The sequence below is a fragment of the Leuciscus leuciscus genome (assembly GCF_965113295.1).
Source record: "Leuciscus leuciscus genome assembly, chromosome: 3".
Classification (NCBI taxonomy): domain Eukaryota; kingdom Metazoa; phylum Chordata; class Actinopteri; order Cypriniformes; family Leuciscidae; genus Leuciscus; species Leuciscus leuciscus.
Genome location: NC_138727.1, coordinates 6,604,914 through 6,621,609, shown reverse-complemented (window position 1 = coordinate 6,621,609; position 16,696 = coordinate 6,604,914). Strand labels below are relative to the sequence as shown.

Genomic DNA, 16,696 nt, shown 5'->3' with positions numbered 1-16,696 from the left:
CTTGCTTGAGAAAATAAAAGAGTATGATTAAAAGACTGAAGAAAAAAGCAAATTTAAAAGTTTCTTTTTTTTTTTAAACATGCAGGAAGCAATTTCTTTATGTTGAAAGAATTATGCTGTGTCAAAGTCTCAGATTAATTTACCCTTTTATGACATGTACGGTTCAGGTTGCCAAATGTCAAAGGGTACAACCCCAAGACAACTTCAAAAATGCATAATATTTGTAAAAAATGTATGTTCAGGAAACAAATTAAAATAATTACTTAATGGTTTCTTGACACTGTTATAGCCATTTATTCTTAATACAACTTTTGTTGAAAATTGTATAAAACAAAATAAAAAAATAAAAAATGTATACAAAAAAATTGCTACATGCATTTTAAGCTACGTTTTTCCCCATTCTTATTTGTCAGCATCCCTTGCAGTCTTATATTCTTAAGATTTTTTTAAATTATTTAATTCTTTAGAAAATCAACTCTGTGAAGCACCAAAACACTGATCTGAACAACCTATCAAGAAACATCTTTTATAATCTCCAAAGAACCATTCGCCAATTCACCTCCATGTAGGTCAGTCACATCCATAAGTGAGAGGACGTTCATGACTGCTAAAACCTCAAGACTTCACTTTTGATGGAACAATCCCCCTATCCTCCAGCCGTCTGTTCTAATAACACAGAGGAAAATCCCAGCGTCTCAGACCATCTTGGATAAAAACTGCTATAGAGGAGAGAAACAGATTCGTTCTTTATACCTCCTCTGTCTCCAGAGTGTTTTTTAAGGTCACTCTTAAGATTCACCGGTGAAGTCATGAATTCATTCATACCTCATTCCACAGAGCAGGTACCAGATGAAAGAAATAACACATGCTCACCAAGAGCCAAAGCATCATCTGGTGAAGAATATGAATAATTCAAATCAAATGAGCCATAACAACTAAAGCCTATTGCATGATTTTCCCCCCGCTTTTCTTTCCAGCTGAAGTGAAAGAGCGAACAGATTTGGTCAAGATTTTCCTTTCAGAGCCTCTCATAGTTTATAGGTTCCACTTATCTAATTACATGCATGACACAAGGTCAGGGATGTTGTGAGATGGCTGCGAAGTACTTATAGTTCAAAAAGGTACTCAAGCTTATATGCCATCTGATTTCCATGTAAATAACATGCGAGTTAAGCTGCACATAGCAAATCAAAAGTCAGGGTTACAGAGTGCATTAGATAGATAGATAGATAGATAGATAGATAGATAGATAGATAGATAGATAGATAGATAGATAGATAGATAGATAGATAGATAGATAGATAGATAGATAGATAGATAGATAGATAGATAGATAGATAGATAGATAGATAGATAGATAAGACCGACAGCACTTACAAAAAAGTATAATAGCTATTCTTAGAAGTACCTACGAGCAACGATAAATAGGTAGGAATACAAAGTGTCAAGTAAAGGTTTTACCTGGAGAGATTTTGAAAGCAAATGAGTTCATATTGAGCTATTTATCAGGCAGAACTCTGAGTCTGCAGACGCTTTACCTCGTATTGAAGGCTACTTGTAGGTGTACTTGTGTCCAATTGTGCGCTTCATTTCATTTTGATTTAAGAAAATCTAATTAAATATCACGGATCTCAAAACAACCTCTTTTACTGAGACAGCAACAGTGACGACCGTTTTTAACTGTGCGATTTCTCTCACTGTTTATATTAGCACCATCTTTGTTTCAACGTCTGGAGCGTCAAATGTTTTTAAATGTGTATTTTTTCCCCACTTCAGTGTGTTGAACAGACCTGAATCACTACGTTGCTGCTCTCTGGAAGCTCTTGCTTCGAATGAGGCTCGAACGCTGATTCGTATGTTATATAGCGTTCTAAATATAGCTCGTCTTTCAAAGGCATGTATGTTGTGAGTGGCAGTTCGGAGAACGAATCAGAGGTCCAGAACAGCATCGAACTCCTCCCACTGTCCGAGTTTAGCTCCGCCTTTCTGAATCGCCACCAAAGTTTTCGTCCCTTTTTTCCTTATATGGTTACGCACGAAGTTGATTGACAGATAAGCACGCCCCCCTGATTCGCGGCCATCCGCAGACGGTACGGTGGCTCCCCACACTGACTGACACAGTAACCTGTGAGCTACTGTGCTCCTGCAGCTCACATTCCAGAAACATTGTGAGGAAAGCAAACAAACCTGGATGGATGGATCCTTTACTATTAAATATATTTTAGTGTCCATAGTGAACTGAAACGTTTCGGATTTCGTGACTGATCTGAATGTTTCAGTCGCTCGCGCTGAAGCGAACGCGGATTCCTCGCGCAGAGAATCAAAGTCTCTCAAACGCACCGTTTAGCTGCACAAACATGGATGTTCTGGCCAATTACAGTATTTTTCAAGAACTTCAACTTGTTCATGACACTGGCTACTTCTCCGCGATGCCGTCTCTGGAGGAAAACTGGCAGCAGGTGAATTGCTTTTTATCTCTGTCTTTGCAATTTATCCAACTTTTTTCGCTTGTCAGTGCGCTCTTGCGTGCACGCGCAACTTATACATACGCGACAAACAGTATGTATTGCATTTTGCATAATTGCAACTCTGCGTAAGGTGTCTTTAGTATTGCATATGCATTTTAAAATACCACGTGGTTGAAATAATTTGATGCTTTCATGCCATACAGCTTACTTCTTGCAACCTAGTGCAATGTAGCAAAACATGCTGGGAAAATTAAGATCTGAATAATACAAACAGAGACTCTTTGAATAATAGATCTACATCTGTCCTATCAGTGTTTTTTCAGTTCCCTTGGCACTGCACAGACTCTCGACTCTACTGCATTATATATAAATGCATGCGCGTGATTGACTCATAATGTGTCTGGCTGTTAAACGTGCATGACAGACGTATACAGTGCGCATATCTATGAAACTGTGTAGAATCTTATGTATAATCTACTCATTTTCATGTAAATGCCACTTTTTCCCATTCACGAGGATGGAGCCATGCGGCGCGTGGACAAAGCACACTGGCATCCACATGGACGTTGGTTTATTCACTCGTGCATTCACAACGATTTGAGATTTATGAAATCCATTTAGGGAACAGAATTGGTTTGCACCGTGCACATGTGAGTAATGACTGTGGCGCGTCGCGAGCGCATGGATGGAGGCATGCTTTGCGCAGAGTTGAGCTCTCCGCAGTGCTGAAGGGGCAAAGCATGGTCCATCCATTGATGCCGGTGCATTGCTTTCTCAACGTGCATTGATTTTTAGATTGCTCGGCCATTTTTATTAACCTTTGGGTTGTGATTGCATTTTTCTCAATATGATGCATCTAATGCTGGCTGCTTTGGAACCATTGTTTATTGGTTGGTTTATTTGGTCATTATGCCTCTAACCTTGAGTTTTGATAGATGGTCATGCAGTATTGGTCATTTTGAAAATGGATCACACTACTTGCTTATATGCAGGTTTGCATACAATTTCATGTAGTGACAATTCACATGCAAATGCATGTAGTTATGAGCTATATGAATTGAAATTTTTGTACTTTTAAATATAAGTGAACCACATTGCTTATGGGGGTAAAATTGTAGAATGGTAACCAGTTACAGAAACTACAATATGCACTTATACATTCATGTATATTTGAACCTAAAATCTTGATGTTGAAGAAGAAAAGTTCATAGATATCTCAACTGCAGTGTGAAGTGGTAGTAGGACCTAGTAGTGTGCATGTAGGAGTTGGGGAGCCAGTGTTTGTCTTTGCTATTGACTTTCAATGGTTTATATGAATAAGAAATGCTCAAAGACTGACATTTGACCTCAATATAGCTCCTGTGCCCTTGGTTCTCTGTAGTGCTAAGTGATCCTAAAGGCCAGACTTCCTCCAAAGCAGCGAATATTGCTCACAAACCGTGTAATCCCTAGTAAGTGGAAAGAAATAGGCCAGAAGAGTAGAGACCTTCTTCCAAGCTTTGATAGGCCTACAAGACTACTTATTCTCTAGACGTTGCAGCTTTTCACCTCAGGTTATTCTTCTGGTTGTGCTTAAAATTGATTAAATGTGGATGGCGATGATGTGCGTTGTCTTTAGAAAGACTGTGTAAAAAACTCCCTGACTTTAGTTGAGCAAAATGTCAGTCAGCATATTGACACGTTGCACTCAAAGACCTCAGAGGCCATTTCAGGTCATAAATATGATATTACAAGAAAAATACAATTCAATTTTTAATACGCGTCTCAAGTATCCTGCTATGTCAGGGGAGGACCTATTGAAAAGTGATAAGGAGGGATTGTGTAGTTGCAAAATTCAATATAGAACAAAAGATCCTTGCCTGAAGCTCCTCCATCAACCATCACATGCCCTATAGCCATGACAGAGGATATCCAAAATACCTCACCTTGAAGAGACTCTCAGTGTGACTCACCTACTCCTGTGGAGAAGGGTATCTGCAAAATTGGAACAGAGAATGGTATGGCGTCTGTCCCCATCGAAACTGAATGACCATTCTGGAACTCATGGGATACATTGGCACATCAGACTATTCTGGAGTGCTTTTGTCTCATGGCATCTATTTTGGGACTTAGGGGAACTTGAAATGTCTTTTGTTCTCATCGCTTTCATTTCAACTGTCTTGATATTTTTAGGCTTGGTTTTGAAATCTTTGCTTGCAGCTGCAATAACATGTTGTGGTGGAGAGCAAGGAAAAGAATGCCTTTTTGAGACGTTTCCCTCTATTTAACCACAATAATAAGTACTAGAGATGGATGATATGACCAGAGTCTTGTATTACAATATCAGTGATTTTACATCATTTATACTATCCGTTTTAAAATATTAGTTTCACTGTTTTGAGTCTTTTACTTTTAACTTTTTTGTACTGGTGGTGATATGCTGTATCACATGAGCAAGAGTGCGGTTGTTTCCACAAAAACAGCATTTTGCAAGTGTAATATTGCTTTTATACAACAGTTTAATAAATTAGAATTTAATCGTGAGTAATTTTAGACACAATATTGCCAGTAACTTTGTCTTTTTTTTGCTCTGCCAATGAAAAGTCACTGCAGAAACGTTGCAAGACACAGTAGTGGCATTGATTCACTGTTTTTGAACAAATCTGTTTAGTGACTCATTCATAAAGACGATCACTTTTTTTGCTCCTCAATGAATCAGAGTTTTTAAACAAATCAGAAGTATGATTTAATGACTCCCTTATAAAGACTTGTTTCGCTCCTGAATGAAACTACGTTTTTTACAGATTGGTTGAATGAAAGTTTCCTTGACTCACTCTTACAGTCACTTGTCGTCATGTCACCAACTGGTGAATTGACGTAACCTACAGAAAGAGTCACTGAAAAATCCCCCCATTAAAACAAAAATGAATGCAATTACTTTTTATTATTCTTTTTATTTATTTTATCTTCATTTTGCTGTTGAACTATTGAATTAAACACTTTACAAATGAACGGTACATTTAATTTGATTGTTTTCTTTTTATTTGGAAACCGATGAATGCAAACCAAAAGATTATGCTTTTTTTTATGAATAATTTTTGGCATCAGTGCAAAAAATTAAAAACAACTCACTCAAAACAGTGAGTATTAATTGCTCCATTTTGTCCCACTTTGTATTTTACTAATCATGTAAAGTAAAATTATGGCACTTGACTCAGATCTAATAAGTAGCATTTGCTTTATGAGATTAAGAACAAATCTTAATTGATGTAGATGTCAAAAATAGCACTTTTCCCACAGCATGAGGTTTCAGTCATTTAATGGTGCTAGTTAGTAGTGCTTCCCTGCTGTTCTTACATGGTTTGTCATATGGCAAGCATGGAACTACTCATAAGCATTAGAATTATGACTGACAAGCACAAAAAGAAAACTGCACTTGTAGATCTTTGAAACGTCTTTACTACATTTAATTTGCATGCTAATACTGTAAGCACAGCGAGGAAGTTTGATCCCTTCTTTATAAGAGATTCTTAATCAGGATGTGGTTAAGGAAATGTTTTTGTACTTTTGCATCTTTGCGCGCTCGGATCCACCAGACGTTTTTTCTCTTGCAGCCTTAGGCCAGGGCAAACTCTGTAACTGATACTGTAATGACTCTCCAAAGAGCCTAATGCACTGTGCTAAGGCAGCACATTGTGTGTTTCACAGTGTCAACTACTTACAGGAACGCTCCTCTAAAGTCATTACGTTGCTTTCTTGACTAAATGCCCCAAGGAAAAGTCTAAGAATAAACCAACCCTTTTTAACCCACACCTCCCATCTCGCCAAACCTCGATGCAAACGCACAAAGATAAACAAGCAACAAAAAAAAAAACATGCCACATTTCACGTTCCCCCTTTGAAATCTATCCCATGTCACAGCCCCATGTCCCGAGCTGCAGAACGGCTCCTGTAGTCGCATGCTTATGAGGATTGACAGGAGGCATTGAGCAAAAGTGCCAAGCGTGCATATTCCGTGCTGCAGTCTCTGCCACTCCGAAACCCCGGCTGCTCAGAAGCCGAAAGAAAAAGATACCCAAAAAGACCAAATCTACTCTTCCATTCTTGGATGCTTTGAAACTTAGTTTTGCATTCCACAGAAGCGTCTTCAACCAAAGCTTGGGCCAGTCCAGGCAGAGACCTCGAGCTCTCGCTTATCCACCGCCTTGTTTAGGCCCATGGATCCGAGCGGATTCCCATTACCGTAGGCGATGACTGCTGAAATGTGTGTTATGTAATTCTCTCAGCGCCACAGCTGCCTTCTTACAGCGTGCAAGTCGGGCCGCCGGAGAGAGCCAAACCCAGCCACATCACTGTGAAATCTTAAAGAGGTTTCCGGATCACACGGCTCCGCGGGCCACGTCTTCATGCTGGGAGACAGACCATATGGATCATTTAGTAAAATACACAGAGTTTTTCCTCTTAAGAATAATTTATGGACTCGTTGTTTAGTGCTCGCCTCAAGTGAGAATTATAAGAAAATGAGACGGGCTGTCCTGGCTGACTTGTTTTCAACACGAAAATGTTACACAAAAAGGACTTTTTTAGAGTGCATGCACATCCACCGAATGTTATTGAGACACCATTAGCCATCATAACCGCTTATTTCAAACCAATATGCATCAGTAAATGAGTCCACTCGCACCCTTTAGTGATTCCATTCACACTTTTCGCTTGATTGCAATGCCCTGAGATTGAGTCCTCTACATTATCAGATGTGCTGGCTCATATTAACTACATCACAGTCCTCATTTATCATCGAAACCAGCGACAGATTTTTGGATAACACGCCGTGTAATGGAGCTGAAATGATCTGGTTGCTTGAGATAACATCAGTGCACTGATCCCATTGCTACTGACAAGCATCAGTAATTGAAAATGACAAAGCGATAGTGCTCTCCATCTCATGAGTCAATTCTGGGAGTTATTGCAATATAGTTGTCATGCATAGCGCATGGCCACTGCTCTAAGACAGTCGACTCGAGCGAGAAACAGGCCTTGTGATAGGTGAAGCATCTTTAAATATGCAGAGATATCATTAGTGGCTCTGCCGAGATCCCTCGCTGTACCTCTGACAGGTTCACTTCTGCGGGTGGATTTCAGGTGTAAAAAACAGAGCCTTGTTTCATCAGTAGTCTTGGCTCCCACAAAGCAGACATATGGCGCTTTCTCAAGATTACTTATGAATGTGGTTGCATTCGGCTCTTGCATGACACGCTCGCCAGTTTCAAATAATTCACTGATTATGCAGCACATATCATAAATAGTACTCTGTAGGCGGTTTTGCAAGCTTGTGACGTCAATATTGTTTTAACCCTAGAATGCATGACACCCCCCTTTATGCTCCCCTTTATGCATTGTAGGGTGATAGTTTGATGGGGCAGTTGAATTGGGCTGGATTCAGACTCTCATTGCATCACGACTCGAGTGTTGTCCTGTAACCCGTAGGCCACGGCTCCACCATCACCAGTGACATTTGTGTCAGAGCATCTAATACTTTCCCCCTTCATTTGCGTCACAAACCCACATCCGCTTGTTTATGTTGTCGCATATGACTCTTAACTCTTAACAATGACAACGGTCTTCCCACTGCCGAGCTCAAGTGCAACTGTCAGGGTCACACTGTAACAATACTCAAGCTGACCCCTAGCAATCCAATTAGACTCCTGCACTACAGCAGTGAGTAGGCAACCCACTCTAGGCACTGAGATCATTAATCTGACTGGGGCCAGATGATTGCCCATGATGGCTGCCACATTGAAGGGTGATGAAAAGGTTAGCGTCTGATGAAAGAGGAGACGGGAGATGGTGCACTCATTTGTCGAAGGCCTCTGGAGTAAGTGTCAGCACCCAGAGCTGCGGAGCGAGGGAAAAGGAGTGAAGTGGAGCATCTTTATGTATGAGTCCCGAATCTAGCGCAGACGTGAGACACAGCGATGGCACTCAAGGCTTTGATTAACAGGCCGAGTAGAACTGAGCTCTTTTTTCACTCTTGCGCACAGCTTGACAGCGATTTTCCCTTCATTTAAGATAGAATGTAAAACTTTTACAAGGCGGTGCAGGGCAGGGAATGAACCGGCAATAACGTGCATAAGAAATGCAAATAGTCTCACTTTCATGTGGAAAGTTTCAGGAAGATTGGTCTTTTCAAGTCAGCATGGCATCAAAATGTACCTATTTACTATACACTATGGTTCAAATATTTGGGGTCATTACTACATGATTCAGTGTGGGGTCACACAAGTTGAAGAAAATTTAATACTTTTATTCAGCAAGGATGCATACCATCAAAAGTTACAGTAAAGACTTTTACATTTTATTTTCCATTAAATGCTGTTCTATCAAAGAATCCTGACAAAATAATGTATCACGGTTTTTAACACTGATAACAAGAAAAATATTTCTCGAGCATCAAATCAGCATATTGGAATGATTTCTGAAGGATCATGTGACTCTGAAGACTGGAGTAATGATGCTGAAGATTCAGCTTTGCATCACAGGAATAAATTGCTTTTTAAATATACTTAGATTAAAAAGTTATTTTATATATTTCACAATATTACTGTTTTACTGTATTTTTGCTCAAATAAATGCAGCCTATATGTATGCATGTGTATGTATGTATGATATATACATATATATCTTACCGGTCCCAAAATTTTGAACGGTATAGTGTGCATTCCTGCAAGTGTTTGTCTTAAATCTTGAAGAACTTGGTTGGAATTTCATTCATGGCAGAATTAAAATGGGTTGTGAACAATTTTTGTTGACCTTAAAGAAATGTGTAAATTTTAAATAAGTCAAAAGTGTTATTAAAGGGACAGTTCACTCTGATGTCATTTTTTTCTACAGAACTCAAGATATTGTTGTTTTCTTCCCCCAACGTTCTTTAAAATATCATATTTGAAAATTTTTTGTGTTTCACAAAAGAAAGTCATACAGGTTTTGAATGACATAACGGTGAGCAAATGACTACCAGAATTTTTTTTTTTTTTGTGAACTGTCACTTTAAATAACACATTTTGCTACTACATTCTGAAAAGAACTCAAATTTCAGAGTGATATCATGACCTCTTGCTCTGTCCCAGCTAAAACAGTCACTCATTTTTAATTATGTTGTTTGCCATTGACAGCAGGATTATTAAAGAACGTGTTGCTAAGGAACCGCGATTTGTTACAGCTATTGCACTTGTTTGTTTTGGCGTCGTCCTTCTCATCGGTCATTGTATGCATGGAATCTCACAGCCAGCGTCTCCTGCGATACCTCCAGAGAAAGTCTTCCAACAGACCTTGAGAGATACAATGAAGGACAATGTTCCCTCTGTAAACATCCCATCGCTTTTCTTCTCTTTTTTCATCAGAAGCCATCAATCACCGCCAGCAACATTTCAGCCTCAAAATGGGTCATGAAACTTAAAGCGACAAGAGGCGTTGTTTATCAAGGTTTATGCAAGCTTCAATCAATCACCCCGTCTATTGCTGCGTGGAGTTGAGCGCAATTCTGCAGAGCTTTTTGTATTTAATGGATTGATTCATTGAATCATTTATGCAACAAAAAAAAAAAAACATGCATTGTGCAATCATTAGAATAATGAGACATTTGCACATTATAACGTGCAGTTTTTTGGAAAAGCATGTTTGAAAGCCCCATCATGCTGTATGCATGCAACCATGCACGTGTGAATTTGTGCATGCGTGTGAGTGTCAGATGTGGGATTTCTCCATGAAACATTGCTGAGCTCAGCACTTCCATTGCCTCAGTGTCTGTGTGTGTGCATATGTGACTTACTCAGCCGTGGCATATATGCAAAGCCAGCTGTATTTCCATATGCTCCAAGTTACCGTTGTCTGAGGTCCACATGACCTGGCTTGGCTCCAGTACTGGCCTGCGTTGTAACACCTGGATACAGCAATACCCAGTTCTCACCACCCCATCCCTTCTGCTGAAGCAGGCAAACACATTCTTTCTTTCTGACTGCTTTGCAGTTGCTGCTCACTGGAGGAAGTGAAAGGAGGGCTGGCAAAGCACTGTCCAAATTTGGATGTACATCAGTTAAGCTGAATTGGTTTGTGTCAAGATTGCACAACATAGCAGTGTGCTTTGTATCTTTGTTATACGCCTTCAAAAGAAACCTTCAAGAGGTTAATGGTTATTAATATTTCAAGCCAAGCAAATCAATTATGTTTGTAGCCTGTTTTGTTGTCTGCTAGCTGAAAATCCTTAGTTTGATCACTTTTTATCACTAAATAGCAATGCCTGTCAATAGAATAAAATAATCCTGATTATCTCAAGTCATTATAAAGCAGAATGAAAACTGACAAATATTTAATGAATATATATATGTATATGTATATGTGTGTGTGTGTGTGTGTGTGTTAAGTAATTGGTGTTTAAACATAAGTAAAATGTTTATTTTGGCAACTAAATTTTTTTTTTTATTATTATTTTTTATTGATATTAGTTTCATTTTTATATTTGCTTTCTAAAATCTTTGACTTTTTTTCTAAAAGGAGGATATTCTCCATACAACTGCTTTGAAACAATTACACTTATTTTGAATGCATATTTATAAGTGCTTATATTTATGCACTTTATAAATGAAAAAAGAACTGAACTGAACATCTGTGCACTAGTATATTTTCATACCGCACCTTTCCAAAACACAGGTTACAATAAGTTACATTGAATTAATCAATCATAATTAATTTTTTATCCAGCATTGGCATTATTTACAAATTGTGTTTTATACACTCTTTGTAAAAAAATTGAATAGAAGAAGCAGAGAGCATCAAATCACCTAATTCTTCTTTAGTAGAGCCTGTACACACTTACCAGTTCTCGTGGCATAAGGAGGTTTGTCTTTGTTTTAGCATGGGAGAGCTATTTGGGTCGGAAGTTATTTTGGGATGCATTGCTAGAAATACCTGTGGGAGTGAGTAATAGTTGAAATGAGACCATCTTTAAGTTGGTTTGTGTAGTCATTTACATATGTTTAGAGCCTGTGCCATGTTCATTGGAAATCAAACAACTTTTGTTGTTGTTATTCTTTCATTTATTTCTGTGTTTGAACATGCAGATATCTTTAAAAAGCGTTACAAGTCAAAACATACAGTATCTATTTCTCCTGCTCTCTTTAAAGGCTTTTGTGCTCAGGGCTTTTTGGTATTTAATTATCTGCTTCTAATTAATCCAATTATGAGTCATTTGAATCACAGCAGATGTGTGTCCGCAAACTCAAGCAGGTGTGAAAAGATCGTCCTCCCCGACTCAAATCCCAAGGTTTCGCTTTCACTCTTTGGCTCGGACTCTCATATTCATTCCGTGGAGGTTGAAACATTACCCACGTGCCTCGAGAACAATAGGCTAGAGTTGCCATCCGAAAGCATGACTCACTGTCCTCTATTAACTGGCATGTTAATCGCATACAGGAACAGAGCATGAGTTAACGGGTCCAAGAGTGGGAGTTTCGAAATGTCTGGAATCCATCTTGCATCCTCAGTCCACTCTGAAGACAATGCAAAACTTGGCTGTAAATTATTTGCGATAACTCAAAATGGCCACAGTAAGTAGGCTATAGCGGCTCTGCCTTAATGGACCGAACTCAATGAACTCACCATGGAAAGGAAGGTGGGGGCTGTCGCACTTCCCTGAGATGGAGGGAAAATGAAAACGGCAGCTCTGCGCTTCCTCGAGGTGTGCGTCCGCTTGCAGTTGGCTCAGCGGATTCGGGGTTTTTTTTTAATGCCATTGCATGCGTTGTGTGTGTCAACGGTAGGAGGGGATGAGTTTAACTACGACAATACCTCCACCCTGTAGGCAGTATGTGATAGATCAAAATAATGTTATACCGAGGAGAAAAGGAATTCATTTGCAGTTGTGGTAAGGTATATAAGAATGAAGATGCTCTCATTGATGCATTGAAAACAGAAAACGTTTTAATGTCAAGGATGTCAGTAGATTTAGACATTTGATAGATTTCTGTTAATCAGCTGATCTCAGATTGCCCTAAATATGGCGAGTTTCACTAGAAATTACACATCTGGATCACTGCACGCAGGATTATGCCTAAGTTCAATTAGGATATTTAAATGTGCCTTAGAGTAAAACTTTACTGGTGTGCATCTTGAGACAAAACAATGATATTTTAAGATATGTCAGTGCAAGTTGCTTACAGTTAAAACAGCTCAAACATGCATTTTAGTCTGGGACTAGCTTAAGACTTGTCCGTGAAACCAGGAGTGAATGTATTTAATTTAAATCTTAAGCTTGCATATACCGTGGTATTCGAAACATGTTCAAATCTAGCGTAAGAAAATGGTTGGGAATGTCAAACACAAAATGTCAGGCAACTTCTTGTTACTGTTTACATATCAATATGGAACATTTGCCATGTTCACATGTTAAATACTATTAATTTAATTTTAAAAAAGGCATGTGGATGTGTGAAATCACCTATTAAATATTTATAACTTGCATGCAAGCCAAAGACTTTTGCGCAATCACCACATTACACCCCAAAAATCCTGTGTCTTTTTTGGTCAGAAACTGGCCAAAACTAAAAGCTGCATCGGATTCATCCGAGCCGCACTGGGAATTTCCCCACACCAGGCCTGTTGCACTGTGTCGAATGTGCGCTGCATAACAACACAATGGCTCGCTGTAGAGGGATGTTCACTGCCAGCTTACCCAACCTGAGCCCTTTGATCCTGCCCTTTGTAATGCAAATCAAAAGGAGGAGAGAGTAGGACACCAGGGAGAATCTTCATGATGGTACCATGGTTCATGCTGATGTGTGCAGTTGTCAATTTCTCACTTGAAATTTGGACTACACAGTTAATGCGAATGGGTTTGAGAAGCGTACTGACTTACGCAGGTAAGATATGTAGATATATCTCTGGTGTATAATCATTTATTTATTGTTACGGGTATTTTGCCTTTATGGGACAGTGTTAGAAATGATGCGATCAGAAAATGACTAGTGGTTGACCAATAGATTTTAAATGGCTGATACTAATATTTAATGAGCAGGAGGCCTAGAAGCCGTACGATGCTGAGAAAACGCAACTTGATGTCAAATGAGAGAAAATTACTGGAGTCAAATCAAATACTTTTTTTGGTGTAGGATTTACTCTGAAACTATTTTCACTCAGAAATTGCTTGGAAATTTCACAAATAAATGCAAGAAACACTTAATTATGTAGAAAGACTTCAAAAATACATTCTTGTAAAACATACTTATTTAATCTGTTTTATTGACAACCTCGAAAGATATTTTTTTTACAGTGAATTAAAAGCATGAAAAGGTATTATTACCTTTTTTTTTTTCTCTTTTTTTTCCCCCGTAATACTTTATCAAAAATAAGGACATTTTGTTTGGCCACCTCTCCATAGACATTAAAAAGTGTGTACATGTTTTTCGAGAATAATTTTTTTTTATTTATTGAAATAATTTCATTTGGTAGTGAAATTGCATTGATGCATTGATGGAACCAGAATTATTAGGAGAAATTTGAATCATTCTTCACATTTCCCATCCCTAATAATCACCACATGCAACATGCAAAACGCACTGCACTACATGCCGTCTCCGATCATAGAATGCAGTTCAAGAAAACTGGGTTGAAACGTGTTGTTGTTTACATTGTTAAAGCTGAGACTTGTGGTCATAGATCTACACATCAAGTATTCTGATAAATATTTCCCTTTAGCTCATTAAGCGATGTCGTTGTATGTGTTTTTTTATTTTTTTACCCATTATCCCTATTTTCCTCCATGCTTTAATGCTTTTGTCTTTGTGGCTCTCATTATGAGGATTAGGCCCGCTGCCTCGTGCCACAACAGGTCGCCCCATCCTCAGGGCAGACACCCGCCCCTTGTATGGTAACAAGCTGTTAACCCTCAGTTAAAATGAGCAACACCCCCTTCACTCCCCCACTATCAATGGATTCACGCTGGGACTTAATGCTCTATGAGTGCTTTAATGAAAATTGGTGGATCTTGAAAAGATTAGCTAGCATTGCCAGACTGCGGCCCGTAAGCAACCCGTAAACACATAAACAACCAAATCCTGTTAAAGCTAGATAGTGGATCCCGTACCGCGCTCTGGCATTGTCGCTCGGATTATCTCTGGCACCCCGTCCTTTATTTTCCTTTAAGAAGCATCGCTGCATGGTTCAAGCATTCAAATCAATGAAAAATATATTGGATTGACTTTTCGAGGCACCACCGCTAATGTTTGTCCTTTTGTAAATCCTGATTTAGCCCTCGCACAATTTTTGTGGATTAATACGACGTGCTGATATCAAGGCGCCTACTCCCTTTTAGCTTCCACTCAAATCGTTGCAAGGGAAAATGTCAACACTAATTCATATTCAAATGAACTCCCTCTGACAATTAGAGTAACAAAGGCCTTGACGCATAGAGCGAATGTGGAGAGAACAGTGGCGAGGTGCTAGGTTGCGGAGCGCACAAAGCGCTATTGCACGCCTGACATAGTTTTGCTGATGAAGCGTCTGACTGGGGCTCTGTACCCATGCAGTGACCTCTGACCTGGGGGTTTTAACAAGCCACTCTATTGGCACTATTACTGTATTGTGCTGAACTGCCTGAAACAATGGAAAGTCGTTAACTCTGACTTGGTATCATTGAAATCAGCTGATCTTGCAGTCAGAGTTATCAACAGCTCATTGCACAAAGTGGACCACGACTAAACAGAGACTTCACAAACAAGTGACTCTTATGAGCCGATTCCCAAATCACAAAGGCTGCATCCGAAAACTTGACTTGTCGCCTCGCTGCCTTATCGGGCGATGATTTTGAAGGCAGTGTTTGCGCACAAAGGCGCCTCTGAGGCAGACTTCTGAGGCAGTGTAACGGTTTAATGATCTACAGCAAAATAGAGTGAGCTTTGGTGATAACTAATCAAATATTGAATTACTACAATAGTAATTTCTCGCTAGAAATGACATCAGAAGTGGAAAACTTATACGTGAACACAATCAGTCCACCAACCGCAACTTTCAGACACCATCTTTACTTTTTTACTCAACTGTCACCGAATGGAAAGCACAGGATTGTGGGATATCAAAGACAGTGAAGGATACATCTATGCTGCCTTCAAAACTCCATCAGATGAAGGTATCTCAGGAGACGGAAGGGGGAAAAGCATTGGATTCGGACGTGCCTTGATTCCTTCCTGCCTTGGAGTGCATCCCCCGAAAGTAGCATCTTTAAAATTTTGGACGCAGCCCAAGTCACAGTCTCAAATGACTCGGAGCTGGTTCTTAGTAGTGAATCAGAAACATACAGTGTGACCAATGTAAACTGATTCATGAACAAGCGATTCTTATGAGCCAGTTCTTTTTAGTGAATCAGAAACACAGCACTACCAGTGTAGTCTGACTCTTGGACAAAACGCATCCATCAGAACATCAAAATGAACATTTATACATTTATATTCATATTTTTATGTGGTATTTGTATATATAAGTTATGTTAGATGTGAAATTATAAATGTTAAAATATATAATAAATTCTATTACATTAAAGTTTACAAGTGTGTGTGTGTGTGTATATATATATATATATATATATATATATATATATATATATATATATATATATATGTGTATATATATATATATAGTTCTAATATATTGTACAAATGCTATATATGTATATATATATATATACACACACACACACACACACATACAATACTGTACAAATACTATATATATATATATATATTTATTATTATTATTTAAATTTATATTTTCAAAATATATATGCTGTTGGAAAAACAACACGCTGTAGTAAACACTGGTTTAGCTTGCAGTAAGTCACATTATACACAGGACAGGGCACATTCTTTGCAAGTGCTTCCTTCCTCCCACAGTAAAACTAGCTTTAAATGGTCTAGTGCTGATTGATCCACACACATCAGAAGGCTGGTTTATTGCTAATTACATTGCCTTTCCCCCTTAAGTGCGAGCATAAGATTAGCGCTACAGCTCAGGAGGGACAGGAACACTCGGAGCGCTTCATTTGCCTCCGGCTTGTAAAAATGTGCCAGCATGCTTTGTGTGAGAGTGTGATTTCTTAATTGGCGTTATGTCATATCTGCTATATTGCCGGCGACCGGTTTATCAGGCCCAAAATGCACGCTACTCTGTACCTTTAGCACCTTTAAACGAGCTGCGGCAAGCAT

General features: G+C 38.9%; 1 protein-coding gene across 3 annotated transcripts in view; it reads left to right on the top strand.

Annotated features, from left to right (window-relative positions):
• Window positions 1-2,080: 2,080 nt before the first annotated feature.
• The window catches only part of klf7a (Kruppel like factor 7a), a gene marked incomplete at its 3' end in the record, with an annotated part of 38,799 nt that continues 24,183 nt past the window's right edge, over window positions 2,081-16,696 (top strand). Inside the window, exon 1 of one of the 3 annotated variants that reach the window (XM_082163917.1) lies at window positions 2,081-2,459. In XM_082163917.1, the coding sequence (XP_082020043.1) occupies window positions 2,271-2,459 (189 nt within the window). In that variant the 5' untranslated portion in view covers window positions 2,081-2,270. Of the gene's footprint in view, window positions 2,460-12,135; window positions 12,181-16,696 lie in introns of those variants that run through there. The other 2 variants (XM_082163919.1, XM_082163918.1) reach the window with 2 other exon arrangements.